Source organism: Python bivittatus, unplaced genomic scaffold, assembly GCF_059951505.1.
Source record: "Python bivittatus isolate LINGU-HERP-01145 unplaced genomic scaffold, Pbiv_v1 ctg000480_np1212, whole genome shotgun sequence".
Lineage (NCBI taxonomy): Eukaryota > Metazoa > Chordata > Lepidosauria > Squamata > Pythonidae > Python > Python bivittatus.
In genome coordinates this window covers 100,563,731-100,585,170 of record NW_028277075.1, presented here as the reverse complement: position 1 = coordinate 100,585,170, position 21,440 = coordinate 100,563,731, and the positions used below count along the sequence as shown (strand labels likewise).

Below are 21,440 nucleotides of genomic sequence, written 5' to 3'. Positions count from 1 at the left end.
GTTTTGTTCTTACAGCAGTTTCCAATGGAGTAAAGAAGATCTTTGGATATTTCAGGTTGTCACTGGTCAGTATCCAAGTGACATGCAAGGTAGAAGAATGCTCTATTTGGATATGCTTCAGAAACTTCTACCTCACAAATCTAGACAAAGCCTTGTAAGTTGTAGAACTTCTCTTTTTATTCAATTATTGGAATAAGTATTCAGTTTAACAAGTTTTTAATAGAATTGCTGAATGTAAGACTTCACTTAGCACTACACACATGGAATTGCACTTGTGCCCTAGGACTCTTCATTTTCCCTCTTGCCATGATCCCTGTAATTTCTCAGATGAGTTCTAGATAATTCCATCCCTCCAAAAGTAGTACAAAATATTCACACGTTTATATTTTTAAAAAGAGCACAATGCAACACAGTCCACATAAGTCAGCATTGTCAAACTGGTTGTGCTGTTTGCTGAAATACTGTACTGTAATATATGTGTGAATGGGTGATGTGCTTGTAAGCAAGGTGTTCTGTGTTCAGAGCTCCAAGTTCTCAAATCCACGCCTGCCATCCCCTAAATCCATCCAAGCTTAATATCTGCCTCTAAATCCATCATCAATAGTTACAGCTGTTCCTAAAGGTCGAGGACCGCCTGGTATGGGATTCAACAGAATGTGACAGAATGCTGCCAAATCTGAAAATTGGCACTAGTTGATATACACTCTGTATCTCACATGCAGGAGCACTTCCTGCTTATGTATAGATTGCTTCTCACTTTTTAATATATTCATTTATTTGCTTATATACTATATTTATGCCCCACCCACTTTCCAACAACTCAGGATGGCTCACATAATAAAAAAGATGCAATAATTAAAAATAATGTACCAAAGATAGCTGACCCAGCAGAAGATATTTCTCATCCTCCAAATGTTTGTTGAAAGAGCCAGTTCTTTGTGGTTTTCCTAAACATTAATAATGTTGGAGACATTCGAATCTCTGGAAGGAAAATATTCCATAAGGCACTTGTCTCCGGACTCTCAACCCCTGATTTCTTGAAGAGAAACAGCTTTTTGAGACTTCTTCAATGTCCTTGTCTAGCTACAGAGATCCTACTGGATAGAATGGCATGAAAGCCTATGGCCCTTGAGATATTGCTCTCAGGAGGCCCAGCCAGCATGGCTGGTGAGGAAGGGAATTGAGAGTTGAAATACATTGGTGTCTAGAGGGCCACAAGTTCCCCACTTTTGCTCTGCACTCTGCTTGGAATTGTAAATACGAACTGTTGTTGTTTAAATGTTCAGCAAATTCACAAATGTTAGCAGGCAAGTCAAACAGCCATTCGGTATCTCAAATAAATATCAGGTGAGATAACATAAAAACATGCCCACACTAACAGGCAGCATTCAAAAGTGCATAGTCTTAGATTTATAGCCCAGCTTCTTCTCTATCTTCAAAGCAAGACACAACAGCATCAAATCATTTTTAAATAATGGAACATTCATTCATAGAACTCCCCACACATCATGGTGAAATCCATGATGATACTCCAGTTGGCTTTACTGCATGCATATTACATTCCTGCTGCATTTTGTACAAACTTTTTTTCTACGCAAAATGACAAGGTTGTGTAATAATTTTGGAGTGGGGGGGGCAACTGAATAGTTCCATGACAGATGACTTGGGAGAAGACTAGCTTTAAATCCCTCTGCTTTCTCAGTGGCAGATGTCTTTTATTCTTTCCTTTGGACTCCTGTCAATATGTTAGAAACATTTCTGGGCTGTTGATTTAGTTTGGTTTGATTTAGTTTTGTTAACCCCTATAAATGACTTGCAACATAACTCCTGTTAGCTCCTGAGCGTGGCATGATTCTCTCACGCTTTTATTAGCTGGCCTACTCTTGGCTTCAAATAGTGTCATTTTTAACATTTGATTGAAGCAACCTTGAACTATTAGGATTTAAAAGATCATTCCACCTATTTTCAAAATAACCCTTCCTTCCTTCCTTTGTTTCTTCCTTCCACCCATCAGGTTGCTCATGAAAAGTCTTGGGACCACTATCACTTTACCAGGAACCAACTGAGAGTGTTGATGTTCAACTGGGTCCAAGCTAGGAAAGCATTTTTAGTGAAGGCGGTGATGACTCTCACAGAAGCCTGTGCTGCTTATGAGACTGAAATGATGGTGGCTAATAATAGAAGAAAGCAGCAGGAAATATGTGCTAATCTGAAAGAGAAGGTAGGCTCAATTACACAACCCCCTATTAAATTATTGCTGCTTTGCATATCCTGTCTTGTTCAGTATCGTCTTGAAGGGAAGGAAGGGAAGGAAATTTGCACTAGCTATAACATGGGCTTCCACCTTATCCTGAAATAAAGGCACTCACTGTTAAGTCAGCTTTTCAGGATGACACTTGTGGATTATATGCCCCCAGGTGGGCTGGGAAAATCTTGTTTCATTTTGCTGCAAAAAATGTGAACAATTTGTTTTTAATTTATGTGCTCTTGAGGCTTTATATTAAAGGGCCAGTTTTACCTTACTTCTACATGTCTATAGAATCATATGTGGAAATGTGTTTCCCTTGGGTGGAGGTAGATCGAGTTTTAATTAATTCTATCCTATCCTAGTGTATATTGGGATAACAACTAGTTGGCTGTGACCTATCTTCTCCCACTAGCAACAGCAGCATGCTGCAATAATATGGCTGCAATGGAAAAGAAATTTGTGTCTATCTGTTCTGTAAACATGGCCCAAGGTCCATATAATTGGGGAATGGAAGAAAAGGAGGGGACTTTAATGGACTTATCACATTCCTTCGGTGTAAAGATGTTGGACAGAAATCTTAAACTGGAAAAACTGACCTAAGTCTGAAAAAGGAATCTAGTTGTTGCCAAATGACTGATTGGTGAAAATCAAGCAGTAATAAACATGTTTTATTACTGCCAACATTCCTGGAAGTTTTGCTCTTGCTTCTTTGTGGTCTCTAGTTCTGCATGCTGTGATACAATTGAAACATGATATTTATGTAATATGATAGATACACGATAGGGTATATATGTTTTGTTTGCAGAATGCACTGAATCACAAACTTGCAACTATATTTTGGATTAATGCATTTGCAAACTTAGCTTGTGAGGTAAATACATGGTTCAGTTTACCATGGGGAAGCATGTGGTGTGAGCACAACTCATGAACATCAGCATTATTCTGTGTCTTACTCTTCCTGCAATAAAATCAGACCTTAGTAGCAGCATACTAAATTTGAGGATCCCTCTGTAGGGCAGTATAATGTTGTCTTTAGGACAATACTCATTCACCTGGAGTATGAAATGGTAGTGATCTCTCTTCTTTTTGGTGTTCTGCATGCTTTTATTATTTAAGGAAAAATGAGGAGCATTTGATGAGCAGCAGCAATAGCACTGTCAGTTGGCTATACTCCCTTGACCTTCAACCATGCCTAGTACAGGTAGTACTCTGGTTATGATGGCAATTGGGACTAGAATTTCCATCACTAAGCAATGCAGTCGTAAAGTGCGATGTTATGTGACCACCTCATTTAGTGACGGCAATCCCAGTTGTTGTCACAACCCAGGACTACATGGGTCATTAAGCAGGGAGAGGTGAGAGTCCCAGACAAGCAGGCCACAGGTGCTGTGGGGTGGGGTGCAACGAGCTGTGCGGGTTCTGTGGGTGGGCAGTAGGGTGCTATGGGCAGGTGCTACAGACACCAGGTGGGCAAAAAAGTGGTGGGAGCGATTTCTGACTTCCTGCCAGCTTCTCCATTGATTTTGCTCTTGGGAATTTGGCAGAGAACGTTGGAAATCACAATCACATGACCATGGCTCACTGCAACGTTGTAATCACAAGCTGGGCATCAAGTGCCTGAATCACAATCATATGGCCATGGGGATGCTGCAACGGCTGCAACTTCACAGACTGGTTGTAAGTCCTCATTCAGCGCCGTCATAACTTTGAACAGTCACTAAATGAGTGGTTGTAACCCAAGGACTACCTGAGGTAATTTCCCTATTGGGAGTTCTTAATCTGTAGGGTTCCCCTGACATTATAGTATATAATTATTCTATTTTGTATGTAGAGGACTTCATTCCTACCAATAAGTGGAAGAAGAGTTTCTTTACCCACTACGCAAAATCCCCTAACTGGGGAAATCAGAGATCCTCTTAGATGATGGGTGTACGAAACAGCAACTATTTTAAGCTAAGATTATATCCCTCTGGCAACCCACTTCCACTGCTTTTTTTCCTATGTATAGGGAAAATGCACCTGTGTAAGAAGAAAAGCAAGAGGTAGTTGGCTAGAGTTGGCTTCTATTTTCTTAAGCTGCTTCAGAAAGACTGAAACAAACAGCCCAGTGCAATGAAATGTTCCATAAAAATCATGTGTGAAATGGTGTGAAGGCTAAAAGACCCTGTACAGTATTAAATTATCCTCATTAGGAATAAATACATTTCCTGTATAGAGGCAGTAAAAAAAAAAAAGAAATCTGATTTTCCAATTCCAAAGCTGCATCAGCATTTTTTTTTTCTATATATATTCGTTACTTTCATCCAGAGTTGTATTGTTAAATATGTTGGAATACAAAGCATTAGGGTGTGTGAATGCGTGAGATTAAATTCACTTCCCCATGAACTGAGAGAAAAGAAATGGGGATGTCTTTCTACCTTCATAAACTTCTTCACTCTTCATATGTAGCAATATTAGAAGAGGAATTACAATTGAAGAGATGATTTCCATAATGTTAAACTTTCTCCTTTGGGGAGGTTTGTAGATATGAAAATAGGAAATGCCAGCTTTTCCTTTTGTTACTTTTCACAAATTTGATTTTCTGGCTTCCCCTTTCCTCATTTCTTCTTATTTTTAGCCAGACTGAGGCAATTATTGGGGGGTCAGTTATTGGTGGAGGGAGGCATTACGAGCAACTTTCTACCTATCAGAGAACTGAGCTGGATGTGCTATATAACCTGTCCTAGATATCCTAAATTAGCCCATTGTCTCTGAAAAGAGGGCAAACTAGATACAATCATGTCACCTGTGTCAAAGTAAAGTTCTGCTACTAGACCATTTTGCAGGTAGAACTGGGGAACATTTCCCCCTCCCCTCCCATTCTCAGCAGTGGTGTTGCCTTTCCATAAAAATGTCTGTATCTTCTATACCTTGTTAAGCAGAGTTTACCCATACAGTATTAGCAAAGAAAAAATAACTCCATCCTTTTCCAAAATGATTGATTTGCTTTCTCCCATGTGAATCTGTTCATTTTCAGACATCTTCCTTGAAGTGGACAGTCTTTGCTGTGGAATATCACCTTTCCCTGGGACATTTATTTAGAGTCACCAGTGTCTGCAGAGGGTGGTATAAAAAAGCCAGATATGGAAGCAGCTTTGCAGTGCAAGCCCCACCTCTTTTGTACATGCATGTGATAGGTCATTTTGGTTCCAATCCTATGTGTACACACTTACTTGGGAGTAAACATTATTGAAATCAAAGGCTCTTACATCTCAGTATAGCTATATTAGATTGTACTGTTGGTATTTCTGCTCAGGACTCAATTTTTTCTACTCAGTAGTTGACCAGACACTTGAATGGCATTTTCCAAGTGATCTCAGCATTCATAGAAAGGATTTGAATTTAAGCAGGCCAGTTCCTCCTCCTTGCTATTTGGGGAAAGTTTGAACCTATTAGTCCTGATGAAGTGGGCAGAGTCCTTGAGATTATGAGCTCAGCTATCTGTGCATTAGATTTATGTCCCTCCTGACTGGTTAAGGCTTCTCAGGAGATCACATGTGGTGGTGAATGTTTCTTTGAAGGAAAGGGTAGTTCCACCAGCTCTTAAAGAGATAATGGTTCATCTTCTCCTCAAAAAAGCCATCACTGGATGCAACAGAATGAAGCAGTTTTTGTTTAGAGTACAACTTTCCCTTTTTATGGAAGGTTATTCAAAAGGTGGTTGGCTTTCAGTTCCAAAGAGGAAATGGATTAACTTGATTCTTATCAGTCGGTTTCAGACCTGGTTATAGCACTGAGGCAACATGGGTTGCACTCGTGGATGACCTTTGGTGGTTCAGGATGGGGTAGCCCATCCATCCTGACCATCCTTGATCTCTCTGTGATATCCTTATGGACCAGTTTAAGGGATTGGGAGTGGGGGGACACCATACTGCACTGGTTTTCTTCCTTCCTTTTGGGCTGGTCCCAGTCCATGTTGGTTGGGGAGGGAGGTCAAGCCCTAGATCTCTACTTTGTGGGATGTCTCATGTCTCTATTTTCTCCCCATTCCTGTTCAGCATCTACATGAGACCATTAGGGAGATCTTCTGTTGATACAGTGCAAAGTATCATTAGCATGCTGATAATACTCAATTATACATCTTTACCCCTGGCCAACTAAGTGATGTTATCAAGGTTCTTTCCCAGTGTCTGAATGCTGTGGAGGTCTGGATGGAAAAGAACAAGCTTTGGCTTAACTCTAGCAACATTGAGTAGCTGATGGAAATTTTCCATATTTAACTCGGAATGGGATAGCACTGCTCCAGATGAAGTCAGTGCACAATACGGGGGTCCTGCTCATGGAGCAAATGGCAGCCATGGCTAAAAGGACCTTTGCACAAATCCATCCTGTGCTCCAACTATATACATTCTTAGACCTGAAGCCCTGCTCATAGTCACTCATCCCTTAATCACCTCCCATTTGGAGTTTTGGATAGGGTTGCCCATTTGGAAGCTAGAGTTGGAACAAGCTGCTTTGGGCACAGTGTGGTACACCATGGAACCCTGGTGCACTGATTCCAGGGACAATTCAAGATGTTGATTATCACCCTACTTGGAACAGGGCCAGGTTATTTGAGGGACCAGCTGTTGAGATTGTTTCTGCTTGTCCCATCAGATCTGGCAGAATGGAGGTGCTCTGGGCTCCTTCTGTGAATCAGCATCATCTAATGGGAACAAGGGGACATGCATTTCCCCCTGTGATTCGGGTGGCCCTGACCTTGTGAGGCTTTAGGAGAGCCTTAAAAACATGGATCTTTCCCCAGGCGTTTGGGCCAGGATGTTTGGTGAACCTGACCGATGTGATTGAATTAAATATGTTTTTTGTGCGTATTGTATACTAGTTAGACAGTTCTGCCATTGTTTTAACTTTTGGTTTTGGATTTTTAACGTACTGTTAGCCACCCAGAGTTGTGAGAATAAGATGGGTGGCCATATACTGTAAATTGTTTAAATAAATAAATAAATAATTTTTGATAGTCACTTTCAACATCCTATATCCTAGAAGTTCAGAAGTCTTTATGTTTTGTTTTCTTTGAGTGCGCATGTTATGTCCATTTAATGTGCAAATTAATATCTTTCTGTACACTGAGCAATTTCAAATGAGCCACTATTTCATTTTTGGATGGCACGGTTTAGCTTCCAAATTTATAAACACTTGACCACTCAGATTCAGTGCCACTAGAAATTTTGGTGATTTGTAAAATAAAGGCAAGCAAAAATAATGTTAGATGAATAGCTCAAAGGTCTTTGTATTAGTCAAAAACAATAAGATAGTTTACACTTCTAAATATCCAAGAATTTCCAAGAAGATATAGGATATTAAAAGAGTGCCAGAATAAGAAAACAACATTTTAATTGCTTTTAATTTAAAACAATTATATGCACTCTGTGCATGTGTGCATGCATGAGTGTAAATAATATTTTTCCCTCATGGGAACTTTTCAATAGAAATAGTAAGGGTTTTAAAATGAAACTGGATTACTCTATGAACAAATAGTGTAACATTTTCAGAATCTGAAGTTACGTGAATTGGGAGAGATCATATGGCACTCTCTGGTTGAACCAATAGGAGACTGCAGTACTCTTCCAAAACAGCCATCCTTTACAATACGGAATATGATCTCTTTTTTCCCAATGATGCATAGGAAAACAAGTGAAAATTAAATCCCCATGATCCCCATGCAAAATTTACCACCTGATTTATGATAGATTGACCTTCTGCTTCTGATCACTCTCTCTCTCACCCAAAAAAGCTTCAACTTCTGGATTTATGCTTTTCCTGAACTAGGAAAGCATCAGTTCATAGATTTTTAAGAAGAAGCAATTAGCAACTTCCTCCCCTAGCCTGCATATTTCTCCAGAAATAATAGCAGCTGCTGCTTATCTTCCCCCTTCATTATGGGAACTACAATTCCACCTTCTCTCTATTCAGATTGCATCTTCATAATCTCGCCTCCATTGTTCTGTCTTTCAGCTGGAGAGCTGAGGATTTGTGAGAAGAAACCAGTCTTACTCCCATTACCTCATCAACTATTAAGACAGGGGCCTCCAACCTGTTAGATCACTCGGAGCTTAATTTGCTCTTTTTCAACAGTAAGATATAAGGGCTTCCCATTCCCTCTAACGATGACACAAAGATGTCCTGCTAAATCATTTCAAAGCTACACTGCTACTCTGCCAAGTGTTGGTCTGCAGTGTATTTCTTTCTTCTCTTTCTTTCTTTTTTATTAACTAAATACAAAATATGAAGAAAAAGAGTACACAAAATTATAAAAGAAGAAGAGGGAAAAAAAAGCTTTAAAAAGCTATTTCTTGAGTGCTGGTTCCTTTCCTGTTTTTTTTTTATATAATTTATTGCGATTTTAAAGATACATATTTAAAAGTTAGAAATGAAAAAGAAAATTTGAAATACAAAATATAAGGAAAAGGAAAAGAAAAGGTGAGGTAAAGTAAAAGAAAAAAAGATATGAAAAATAGATAACTTCCAATCTATCTCTGGTCTTAGAAATAGTAAGGCTATCATAAGTGCTAGTTCTTAATACATTAAATATGAATAATTCTTTGTCTAAATATGTCCCATTACATTTGTGATCTAATCTTCAAATCCCCATGTAAGCTTCACCCCGCCTGCATTTTGCAAACAGTCCATCAATGGTTTCCATTCTTTAAGGTAGTAGTTATTTGAGTTTTCTTTTAATAGGCAAGTCAGTTTGTCATTTTCTGCCATATCCATCAGTTTTAACAACCATTCTTATATTGTTGGTAGTGTCTGGGTTTTCCAAAATTGTGCATAAAGAAGTCTTGCTGCGGTAATCATGTATTGAGTAATTCTGATAAGATGCTTTCCTATTTGAAAGTCCATTATCCCCAACAGAAATAATTCTGGTTTAAATGGAATCTGTATTTGTAGTATGCTCTGCATCAACATTTGTATTTGAGTCCAAAATTTCTTTGCAATTTTACATGCCCACCACATACGGTAAAACGACCCCTCTTGTTGGTTACATTTCCAACAAACGTTGGAGGTTCCTTTGCTGTTGATAGTTGATCCTAAAAGGCAAATGTTATCCACAATATCACTGTTTTCCTTGTCATTTCTAAGGCCAGTTGCTGTGCCTGTTGTCATTAGTTTGGTCTTCTATAATCCTAGTTCCATTTTTTCACTGTGCTCCTTGACTTTCATTACTAGACCTTGCAATCATTTGCATTTGCAGCTATCAGTTATAAAATAAATTATATGCTTAAAAAGGAAAAAAAAATGGAAAGTTAACTTAAAAAAATTAAAACCATTGCAAAGAAATATATATTTGAAATAAGAAGGAAAAAGCAGAAAAGGGAAAGACAAAAACAAAATAGGAAAAAGTAATGAAAATACCAAACAAGTTCCACTGCCATTATACAGTTTCAAACTCTTAATTTTATATTAATAAAAAGCATTATCATTCAGTTTTTAAACAGTGAATTAAATCTAGGGCAGCAGGGGCAGCAGTGAATGTGCCAAATATTCTAACTGTATATGTTGCCATTCAACCATTTTAGGTAAGTTATTTATTTATTATTAGGTAAGTTATTTATTTATTATCATGGGACTACCCTTGAAGAGTATCTGGAAGCTACAGCTGGCCCAGAATGTGGTGCGGACAGTTCGTTCCGGCAGAAGGGGCATATTGCAGACCCCACCAGTCAAGGAATTTTGACTGGTGGGATCTAGGAAGAGGGCCTTTTCTGTGGTGGCCCCAGCTTTGTGGAACAACCTACCTCCCGAAGTGCAGTGTGCCCCCACTCTCATGGCCTTCAGAAAAAGTGTGAAATCCTGGCTATGTCAGAAGGCCTGGGTGCCGGATGGGGGCTCGCATCAGTGGAAGTGGCTTGTGGGGTAATTGATTTTGCCCCACCGTCATCTTGAATGTTTTCAGTATGTATGTATCGGGTTTGTTTTACAGTTTGTCTTTTTAATGGATTAATTAATTTTAATTATCTATGTGGTATTTTTTAATTGTTCATGGGTTTTTGGTTTTAATTGTGAGCCACCCAGAGTCACCCGTTGGAGGAGATGCGCAGCATACAAATTTAATAAATAAATAAATAAAATTATTACTTATTTATTTGAATTTATTAGCCACCCAACTCCAATGCACTCTTTATATTTCTTTCATAAAACTTGATACATTTAAGAAGTGTTGTTAGCTGATTAAGAGTAGTAATCCCATTCTTGAATTTTAATTTTGCTGCCAAAAGAGGGCCAAATATGTCTGTCTTCGGTGCTGAAAAATAACCAAATTCGTATTATAGTTAGAACCAAGAATTTGTCAGAGGCTCAAAGGTGCTAGATAATAACACTCTCACTACAGTAAATAATCAATGTAGTTTTCATTCCAATATGTTATTGAAGTTGATAAGTATGCCTAGTGATATCTTTTAAAATCAGGAAAAATAAAACCATTATTGTCATTTAGGAGCTGTAACTTTAATAGAAATATCTTGGTTGTTCCTTCTATAGCAAATTAATTATTAACTTATCAATGTTTAAAATATTTACATGGGACCAACATGGCTGTTGCTCTCTAAATGTATGTGAGTCTTGGTGCAATTTTCATTTTCACAACACTGAATCTTCCCCACCTCTTAATATCCCCTTTTTATCTAAATAATACAAATTGAAACATTCTTATCTGCTAGACAATATATATTTTAGGGATAATAATAGCTAGGTACTTAACAGATTCTGGAAAATAAGCAAAAACTAAATTTGATCTACAACCTTCAGAGCCTTTTTTGCCAATGTAGGCATATTAGAAATTTTTTAAATTTAATATATATCCAGAACGTTTGTCATATAACTACAATTTCAACAAATTTGGGTAAAGAGCTTTGGTAATCATGAAAGAAACCTAAAATATTTTCTGTACAGAGAACAACTTTTAATCAGATTTCACTGATTTGTCTTATATTGGGAATGCCAAGGGTTTCAACACATAATAAAAATCAGGGGAAATCCTCTCAGAGTTAAGTTTCATGTAGTTTTCTGAATCATAGTCCAAAACTGGATCATGTGATCAATAAACACTCCTAGTCACTTGCGGATTCTTATAACTTTTATTCTTGTTTGCTTCTGACTAAGTTGTTTAAGGTCTTCAAGAAAGAAGCACACACTTCCTTTGTGTGTGTTGTACTATATGGATAATGTGGACAATACCAATATTTATAGCTCTGGCAAAAGTAATCATGTTAGTAATGGTTAATAGGAAATCAAATTATTATTGGCACTTTAAGAAATAGTGAAATACACATTAAAATCTCATTAAAAAAATCTAAATATGAGAATTTCAAAAGCAGGTCAATGAAGTGTGAAGCTGTGAAATAATAGAGATATTTGACTGTTATGCATTGATTGCAGAATATCAATATACAGCATGCCTAGCCTATGGATGAATAGCATATTATTTTTTAATTGGTTGTTATGCATTAGGTGATTTAAAACATATGATTAATTACATGCAGATCTTTTAAAGCCCCATTACATCAAATTAAATTGTGAAAGTAGAACAAGCACCTTCATCTTATGTATGTATATATTTCTAACTGGCTGTTGAATCTGTGATATTCTCAGCAGCTAACTATAAAATATAATTAAAACAGCCAACCAGAACAAGTATCACTATTTTAAATAGCAGAACCCTATAAACCAATATAAAATTAATCCTTGGTTCTCAAACTGGGGGCATGATGATTGCAGCAAATCTGGGATTTAAAAAAAAAAAGTTTTTTGTTCTGTTAAAGGTTGCTGACTTTAGATAGTTATCTGTTGGAAGCTGTGACTGAATCAAGCTATTGGCCAGATCAGAGCTAATAATGGAAAGGGGCACTTTCAGAATTCTCTTTCAGAATCTCTCCTCCCCACCCCGCATATTGTGCACACACAGAGTGTGAAATATATCGTTTAAGTCAGCCTTGTATTAAGCGTAACATTGTAAAACTCTTTTTTTATAAGATGAACATACTGTTGCTTTCATGAGCAATTACTGCAGGAGAATTTGAACAATAAAAATAGACTGCTTTGTATTATTATTTTTTTTAAATGCTAAAAATAAAGCAGATTTAAACCCAATTTGCCTTGGATTAGAAGGTCTTAGTTTAAGCCTAAATGCATTTAGTTGTACCCTTTTAGTTGGACTAGAAACTACTGAGTGAAATTTAAAGGACATTAAACAAGATCTCTGCAACACGTTTGCTGAAAGTAAATATAATCTCATTTAGCCGTCTGAAAACTATTAGATGGATGATGATTGATCTGCAATTTAGGGGTTTTTTTCTGAAGTAGTCTGGTAGCACCTTTTCTGACTAACAAATTTTATTAAACGGCATAAGCTTTTGTGGGCTGTAGCTCATTTCTTTAGATGCATAGAGTGGCTAGACTGATATAGGATTTAAATTGGGATGAGTCATGGGGGTGGGTAAAGGAGGGGAAGACGTTGATTATGTAGATACAGGTTACATGACAGATAGATAACAAGTACTTTATCAATTAACAGTTGTATGGTGTTAAAAACTGATTGCACTTGTTGAGACTTTCTGAGATTGCCTGAAACCTTTTGATGTGAGTTCAGCAACCTCTTGCTGAATGGTGGAGTTCAAGTCCCATTTTTTTCCAAATAGTCATTTTGACGTCTACTATAGAGTGTCCTGTGAGATTGAAATGCTCTGATGTGACTTTGTTCTTGTTTGAGTCCTGATGTCAAATTTGTGTTCATTAATTCTTTTGTGCAAAGTTTGTCCTATTTGTCAAATGTAGAATCAAGGGTGGGGGGCATTTCTGGCTGATGATGGCATGCATCACATTAGAGGAAGAGCTTATGAAGGTGGCTCTAATCTTGTGCAAGTACTGTACATTTTGGGTCTATGATGATTCTGTTGGTGTAGATATGGGGCAAAGTAGACATCTGGCTTTCTTGTAGGTCTGATTCCCATGTTAACATCATTGTCCTGTTATTTCTCATTGCTTGTGAAAATCTTCTTCAGGTTAGGTGGTTGTCTGTATGCAAATATTAGCCTGCCACCAGTTCTTAAGAAAATGCAGTGTCATTATCCAGCGTAGGCTGTAGCTTAATAATAATGTGCTTGAGCACTTTGAGTTATACGTGACATCCAGTGGTGCTCTGTTTTTCTGTTTCTGTGCCTGTCTTTTAGAGATCTACCCTGGGAATTGATCTGACTCTTTTGATGTGTCTGTTGGTCTCATTTGGTGGGCAGTTCAAGCTCCTGAATGTCTGGTTAATTCCATCATTTGAGCATCTCTGTCAAGTGGATCAGAACAAATGTGGCTATAGTGTAGAGCTTGGCTGTAGATGATCAATTTGGTGGTGCATTCCAGTGGAGGCTGGAAGCATATAGGTATGCATGGTGATTTTCAGGTTTCCTGTATGACGTGGTGTCCATTGTGTAGTTTTACAGTGAAATCAAGGAAGTGGACTTATTCTGTCTAGGCTGAGGTTGATGGTGGGGTAGAAGTTGTTGAAGTAATTATGAAATTTGGTGAAAGATTCATTTCCATGGATCTAGCTGATGAAAATGTAATCAGTGAATCTCAAAGAGGGAGGGGGGCTTCAGGGTGTAAGAGTTAATAAAGTGTTGTTCTAGGTCAATCATGAAGATTTTTATTAAGGAGCTATGCATCTGCCCATGGCTGGACCACTGATATTGAAGGAGAAAATACTTAATGAAACACTTTGGCCTAACAAAATGACTTTAGAGATGCTTCACTGTTTAGCCAAAACCTTGAAAATATAAAAATACAAATAGCTTACTAAGGGGCTGAAACTGCAGACTCAGAGCCTGCTTACTGTGAAAGAGGAAGTCAATCCCTGACTGTTACTCAAGGTCCGCTGACTAAATAAATCAAAAGTTGAAAATACTAGATTGCTATGAAAATGGGTTCAGGTGGGCTCTGTGTCAAGGGGTACTATTGTGTTTTTCCTGTAAGGAAGATCACTATATAAGCTTTGCCTCACCCCTCTCTCAGTGGGCAGAACTTTGAATTCTGTCCCCTGCATAGCTCATTAAACTTGGCTCAAGCAGATCGTGTGGTTTCTACTTGTTAATTGGATTGGGGGATTTTCCCCCTCAACATGCAGGTACATATTACTGCCAAAGGTGAAGTAGGTGTGGGTGAGTACAAACTCACACAGATTGGTGGCAAGACATGCTATTTTAGCATCAGTGATAATGTTCTTGATGGCTTGAAGTCCATGTTTGTGGGGGATGTTGGTACAGGTAGTCCTTGCTTAACCACAATTGGGATTGGCAACTCTGTTGCTAAGCAATGCAGTTAAGCAAAACATCACATGACCACCACTTGTGATTTTACTGCTGGCTTCTCCATTGACTGCTTGTTGGAAGCCAGCTGTAAAGCACGCAAATGGTGATCATGTGGCCACAGGATGCTGCAATAGTCATAAATGCCCACTGGTTGCGAAGCACCAGAATCTCAATCATGTGACCACAGGGATGCTGAGATGGTCATAAGTGTGAGGACCAGTTGTAAAGTTACTTTTTCAGTGCTGTCATAATTTTGAAAAGTTACTAAACAGGGCAACTTAAAAAGTTGCTTAACAACTAAGCGGTTGTTAAGCGAGGACTCTCTGTATACAGTATAATGCCTGTTTTCATGGTGGCTAAAATGGTGTTGTTAGGAAGATTGTCAATGGAGTTCAATTTTCTTAGGAAGTCTGCAGTATCTCTTATGTAGCTGGGAGTTCTGGTGGCATAAGATCTGAGCATACAGTCCATAAAACCTGATATTACAGCTGTGATAGCTGCCTCATTTTTGTGTATTTTGGGAAGTAGGTAGCAGATTCCTGGTCAGCCTCCTGGGTTGTTTCCATGTAAATATGGTCTTGTATATCCTTAGAAAATTATTTCATAAGTTTGTTAGGATTTTCTCATGGGAAGAAATGCATCTCGCTATCTTCAAGCATATTGTTATGGCTAACAAATCAGGCTCAGCTGCAAATGTTGTTGTTAGTCTGCATGTATACTGCTATTTACTGCCACCTATTGGCATCTGTATGCTAGTTACTCAAGGGGTGGCAATAAAACGGGAGGATTACATGCCCAGCTACTCAGTAGAATCTTAGCCATCATGTAATCAGTTTTATGGGTTATGTAGTGGTAACTAATAACTAAGTAGTGTACCTCTTCTCTGAGAGTTTTTGGCTAGAGACTTTGTTAAACTTGTGTAGTGGATAAGTCTTGGATGCCACATATATGAGAAGAAGTGATTTTTTCTATGTTGTTGCATTAAACTTGTATTTTATGTAGTTTTGCATTTTTCTCAATAAACAACCAGATATTTTATATTTTCTGGCTGGATTTCTTTGGAGAACAAGATAAGGACATTGCATTCTTTAAATCTCTCTAACGCTGGTGTGTATTTTTGGCATGAACTGTGCTTATAGCTGCACTCTGCATAACAAAGTTTGCATAGGCTTCTCTTATATGTTGTTGTGAGATCTGAGGAGACAAGTTGGTAGAATGTGATATTGGAGAGTTGCTTTTTTGCTTCCTTGACATAATCCACCTTATTCATGATGACAACTGCTTGTCTTTTGTCAGCTTGTCATTCTTGAGGGCTTGGGTGGCATCTTGTTCTGCTCTGCTGAGTTTGTTGCATAATCTCAGTTTTTTATTGATGATTGTAGCTTTAACTTCTTGGCGAAAGCATTTGATAAAGAAATCTAGTTCAATGTTGCATCCATCTGGAGGTGTCCATGCAGTGGGTTTTTGTTTTTACTGTAGTGCATTTGGTGTTTAGTGGTATTTGCATTTGGTATTTGGTGGCATTTGCATTTGGTATCTGCAGTTGCATGTTATCTCACAATGTGCTGGATTGATGATGTCTATATTTCTGTATTTTGTTTCTTATTTTGAAAGTTTTCCTTAAATCTTAAGTGGTGAACAAGTTTCAAGGTCCTCTCAGAGTGGTATATTTTAGTTTAGTGTGGCAGAAAGATAAGCTTGTGCAATAATGGACTCTTTAGCTTAGCTGAGTGCGTGGCCAGATAGGATCACAATATTGTGGATGGTCTGTGGAGTCCTCCCATTCTGATGAGTGGATGCTTGTAGAAGCTTGGACAGTTTGTTTTCTTTCTTTCTTTTTCAAGGAGGTGAGTTTAGTTGTGTAGATTTCTTGTTCTTCTCTTGTTGAAGTCTTGATCTAGTTGAAATTCCAGGGTAGCAATGGCATTGGTGATTAACCTTTGGTTGTTGTAAAGGATGGTGACTAGATGGTTTAGGAGTTTCTAGGAGAGAGTATGGCATAATCTTTGTGCTAGTCATTGACCAAAATTAATAAATGTATCTATTTGGCATAAATTTTGGCAGTAATTTGTACTATGTAGACTGCAGAGGAATCTTCACTTTCAGTCCTTTAGGAATGATCTCATCTTATTTGAATTTGGTTCAAAAAATGATGCCTGTTTGTGCCAATTTCTTGGTGAATTTTTATAGATTTTGACTCCATCTGGCTGAACTTGATGCTTCTTGTTGTAGACATTGGAGGAAGAGAGCTGTGTTAGTCTGTGGTGGCAAAAACTCAAAAGGAGTCTAGTAGCACCTTTTCTGAGTAATAAATGTTATTAAAAGGCATAAGCTTTGAGGCAGTCTCAGAAGGTCTCAACAAACGTAATGTGAATTGTTAAGATATTTGTAATTTTCTCTCATATAACCTGCATCTGCATAACCAGTCTGTTTTCCTTCTTTCCTCCTACCCCAACTTTACCCCAATATAAATCCTACATCAGTCTAGTCACTCTATGCAACTGATGAAGTAAGCTGCAGTTCATGAAAACTTGTGCCTTTTAATAAAATTTATTAATTGGAAAAGGTGCTACTAGATACTTTCTGAATTTTTGCCACCATAGACTAACACAGCTTTCTTCCTACAATTGTTGGGGGGTTTTTCTGTCCATGTGAAAACACAAAATAAGCCAAGCTTATACATGTGAGAAAATTATATAATGATGATGCCAAGTATTTTTGGGGTTGTTCTGTTTAAAAACAATTATTGCATACTTGGGAAACCATTATCCAGTGTAGACATTATGGATTCAACTGTTAGAATAAAGAGCTGGGTTGTTTGTTTTTGTTCAGTGATATGCAGATGTCAAATATAAAAATAACTTTGCAATAGGCAACAGTTTTCATTAAGGAAAGACGATAAAAAATGTAACTCAGGGCAAATTAAGTAAAAACAGAGGGGTTAAAGCAGGGATAAAATATTTTTGTTCAGTTCAGTGACTTCTATCAGTCCCAGCCAGCATGGCCAGAGATCAGAAATATGGCAATTGTAGTCCAGCAACATCTGGAGACTCATATATTATCCATTTCTGTTTAGTGGTGATGAAATAAACCTACTATGTTTATTTATTTATGATATTTATTTATTTATTTATTTTTATCCGCGCTCGGTCGTTACCGACTCTACGGTGACTGCTTGGATGAGTCCTTGCAGTTTTCAAAGCAAGGTGTTTTCGGAAGTGGTTTGCCAGTGCCTCCTTCCTAGAGCAGAGCCCAGCTGGTGAGCGCAGGAGGCGGGGTTTCCGTTGCTTCGTGCCTTTTTCGGGCGTGCGCGGCTTCCGCGTTACCGGCAACTGCTCCCGTCTCCTTTGCAAGGTGCCGCCAGCATTTTTCCTCCCACCGGAGTGAGAGTACCCATTTATCTACTCATGTACGTTTTCGATCTGTTGGGTTGACAGGAGCTGGGGAGGAAACAGGAGCTCACTCTGCTGCGTGAAAGCTGGGCTCGAACCGCTGAAGTGTCGACCATTTCTGGCCGGCAACTTTCAGCGTCATTAAGCCGCTGCGCAAGGACTTGGGGTTTAGCACTGTAGTCATACACATAAAGAGAAGGAGGAGGAAGAGTATTTGGGGGAGGTATACACTTATATTTAAGTGCACTACAACAGCTATTTTCTCAAGAACAACATTTAAATAACAATTAGTTTTAGCTCTCAACCTGCCCATTTTTTTTATTTTGGCCCTACCCATGTGATGAAGTGAACTTCCAGCATGCCATTCTTAAGCTAGTGTGAACCTTGACCCAAAAATGTTACACAGTCCTTTTCTGGCATCATTTTTATGTCTATATTGACTTTGGAACCCACATAAGCATTCTTAGAAAATATGTTAACTAGATAAGTTTTTAAGAAAATGATTGTGGTACACAACAATATCCTGGCTACAGTGGTTTAATATCCAGGTGTCACCCCTATAAGATAGACCAGACTACAAAACCAATGCCATATAGGTTAGGACTACTTTTATTAGAGCAGCTATAGTAACAAGGTCTTGCAAATCTGAATGTGCTTCCCTCTCCCTCACTTTATTTTCATGTCAACTAGGGAAGGGTTTGTCTGAGATGTTTTCTCAGATTGGTTTCTTGAAATGGGCTCAAGTTGTGCTTGTCTGATTGTTGCCTTTCCTCCTGTCCTTCAAGGCCATTCCTTATCCCTTCTTTATGTTATAAAGATGCTCAAGCAAGCACTCTCATTTTCTTTTGGTTTCTCTAACTGAAAATTTTAATATACAATAACACCACTTTTGCTGCGACTGATTCTAAAGAGAGCAATCCCACAGAAGACAGTGTTGGCCAGAAAACAAGAAGTAGTTTATTTCATCAGAAAAGAAAGAATACCGTGTAGCTATGAGAAAGGAAGTCCTTGATAATTTAAGATTAGGTACAGTTGGGAAAGTTGGTATTTTGGCTACATCAGAGGTCCCCAAACTCTTCAGCTCATTGACCCCTTCATGAAGTTTCAGATTGTTCATTGACCCCCAAATATTTATTATATGAAAATAATTTAATAAATACTACTTTAATTAATATTACTATGGATAATAATAACAATAATAATAACATTGGCCCCTTGGAGAGTCCCATCAGTTGGAGGTTGATACTGACCACTTTGGGAAACCCTGGGCTATATCATGGTCCTGATGATGTTATCATGGAATAAGAAAGGACAAACACTGGAAATGGTATCTGCAGTAATATAACCGATTTTCTGAGAATTTGGGCAATGGAGATAAATTGTAACTAAATGGACTCTTCATTGGGAAAGGTTGTACTCTGTTCTCCTCTGCTTTGCAATAAATGGGTTGTTGGTGAGCCAGAATTCAACCTATCTTTTGTAGATTTAATGGGAATCTTCTAAGTGGGAGGAATGACAAAGTGAAAAATTGTGTCTCATGCTGGAAAAAATCAGTTTCAGTGACTCACTGGCAAATGTGAGATGAAATACCTAATTACCAACAGACCTGACTAAGTGATATGGTTATAGATCACAGCTTTGGTCTGTGGTCCAGAGGACCAAGAGTATGAGAATGTTCATCATGTACTCAGTGGTTTGTCTTCTCCTAAAGCCAAAAATAAGAAAGCCCAATTCTGTTCTTGGATCTGATCTGTTGCGTTAAAACTTGGCAATCCTGTTGGATTGGGTAACTTTTTGCCATAGACCATATACCAACCTTCTCCTAATTAGTGGCCCTCCAGATATATTGGGCTTCGATTCTCATATTCCTCCAATCCAACACATTTGCAGGATCCTCCTCGTGGAGGAAAGCCAGTTTAAACACCTGGTTAAAGAGAATAACTGTATTTTTTTCTAACTCATTTACCTCTTTCAGCTATCCACATTTTTATTTCATTCTGCCTATCAGCCAGAGAGCAGGTTTTGGTTCACACTGGAATGAGACTGACAAATCTTGCACCACAATGTATAATTTGTTGCCTTAATTAGTCATGGTTAATGCACATTACACCCTTACAGTATGCACTAGTCAAATAATTAACTGACTATGAAGAAGTATCCCCTCTGTGTAGCAGAGCAATCTGTGTTCACTTGGCAAATCCTCTTTTTGCCATGTATAAACTGTGAAATATATTTGAAAGTAAAGTTTTTAATTACAACTGGCATCCAAAGCTGCTTGCTCCTGGCAATTGCTGCCTTGCTAAAATGTGATCTCATTTGTGAAACGAGCTGTGGGGGAGGCAATTCCATACTGCTCTTATATTAGCTGAACAATCAGGATTGTTTAATATCAAAAAAAGCACACTGAATGTTTACACAGTAAAGCCTATTTCCTGGTACTGTGTATGCATGCATGCACACACAGAGAGACATACACACAGACAAATAAATAAATAAATAGTTGGGCACAGTACAACATTGAATGAGCGGGCTTCCAAGCAACAAGATTTTTAATATCTGATGTCTATTATCATGTCTGGTGGGTTCCCAAATTTTCCAGAACAAATTTTGAAGGTCAACAAATGGATCTTTGAAATTGATCATATTATTCTACCTTCTTCTAACTGAAACTGTTCAATAGAAAGTGAGCATTATATAAATACTGTCTTTTATATCAAGGATGGATAATGTTTTGGTGATTAAAAGTGTCACATTCCCCCCCCCTTTTTTTTTAGCAGCCAGTGGTTATAGTAGATAAAGCAACAGTATGTTGACCACACATGAATCAATGGGTCCTTGATTTCAACTTCAGTGTGTTTAGGAAAATTGTTCTCCCACAGGAATGGATGCATGCGCACATATACACACACACACAAATCCAACATGTTATCTCATTACTCAGAAGAAAATCGGACCCCTGCTATGGTAAAGCGTCTGAAAAGAATTCCAGAACACATTTTCATCATGTTTTCCCTCAGGGTTTATGCATCATTCAGTTTAGGAAAACCTGTCTTGTTGCTATGTTACAAGCCAAAGCTCCACTAGAATAATGAATCATGGCTTGATTGAGAGTAAGAAGTTAAATATCAGTTGGACAGCGCCAAAACTATCCCTTCCTGGTTTATTTAGCTAATATGTTAAAGGAAAGGTAATTTTCAAGAATCTTGTTATTTTGTTCAGAATAAATATACCTGTTGTGCCAGGTACAATCTAGGTTTCCTTCTGAAAAAATTGGAAACATTTTTTTCCCTGAAGTATCTCTGAACTGTCTGTATTAATTTTAGCATTTAAAAAGCTCAAAGTTGAATGAGCAGAGAACATTTTTACTTTAACTGTATTTTTTCTTCTTTTTTAACAGATGGAAACTAAATATCCATAGAGTTCATATCTCAAAATTCTAATTAGGGCTCATGTTAAAAACAAGTG

General features: G+C 37.9%; 1 protein-coding gene across 1 annotated transcript in view; it reads left to right on the top strand.

Moving 5' to 3' along the window:
• The window catches only part of CCDC148 (coiled-coil domain containing 148), a 97,610-nt gene that overhangs the window by 35,401 nt on the left and 40,769 nt on the right, over positions 1-21,440 (top strand). The window contains exons 7-8 of the mRNA XM_025170299.2: positions 16-154; positions 2,015-2,221. Coding sequence (XP_025026067.1) covers positions 16-154; positions 2,015-2,221 — 346 coding nt within the window. The remainder of the gene's footprint in view (positions 1-15; positions 155-2,014; positions 2,222-21,440) is intronic.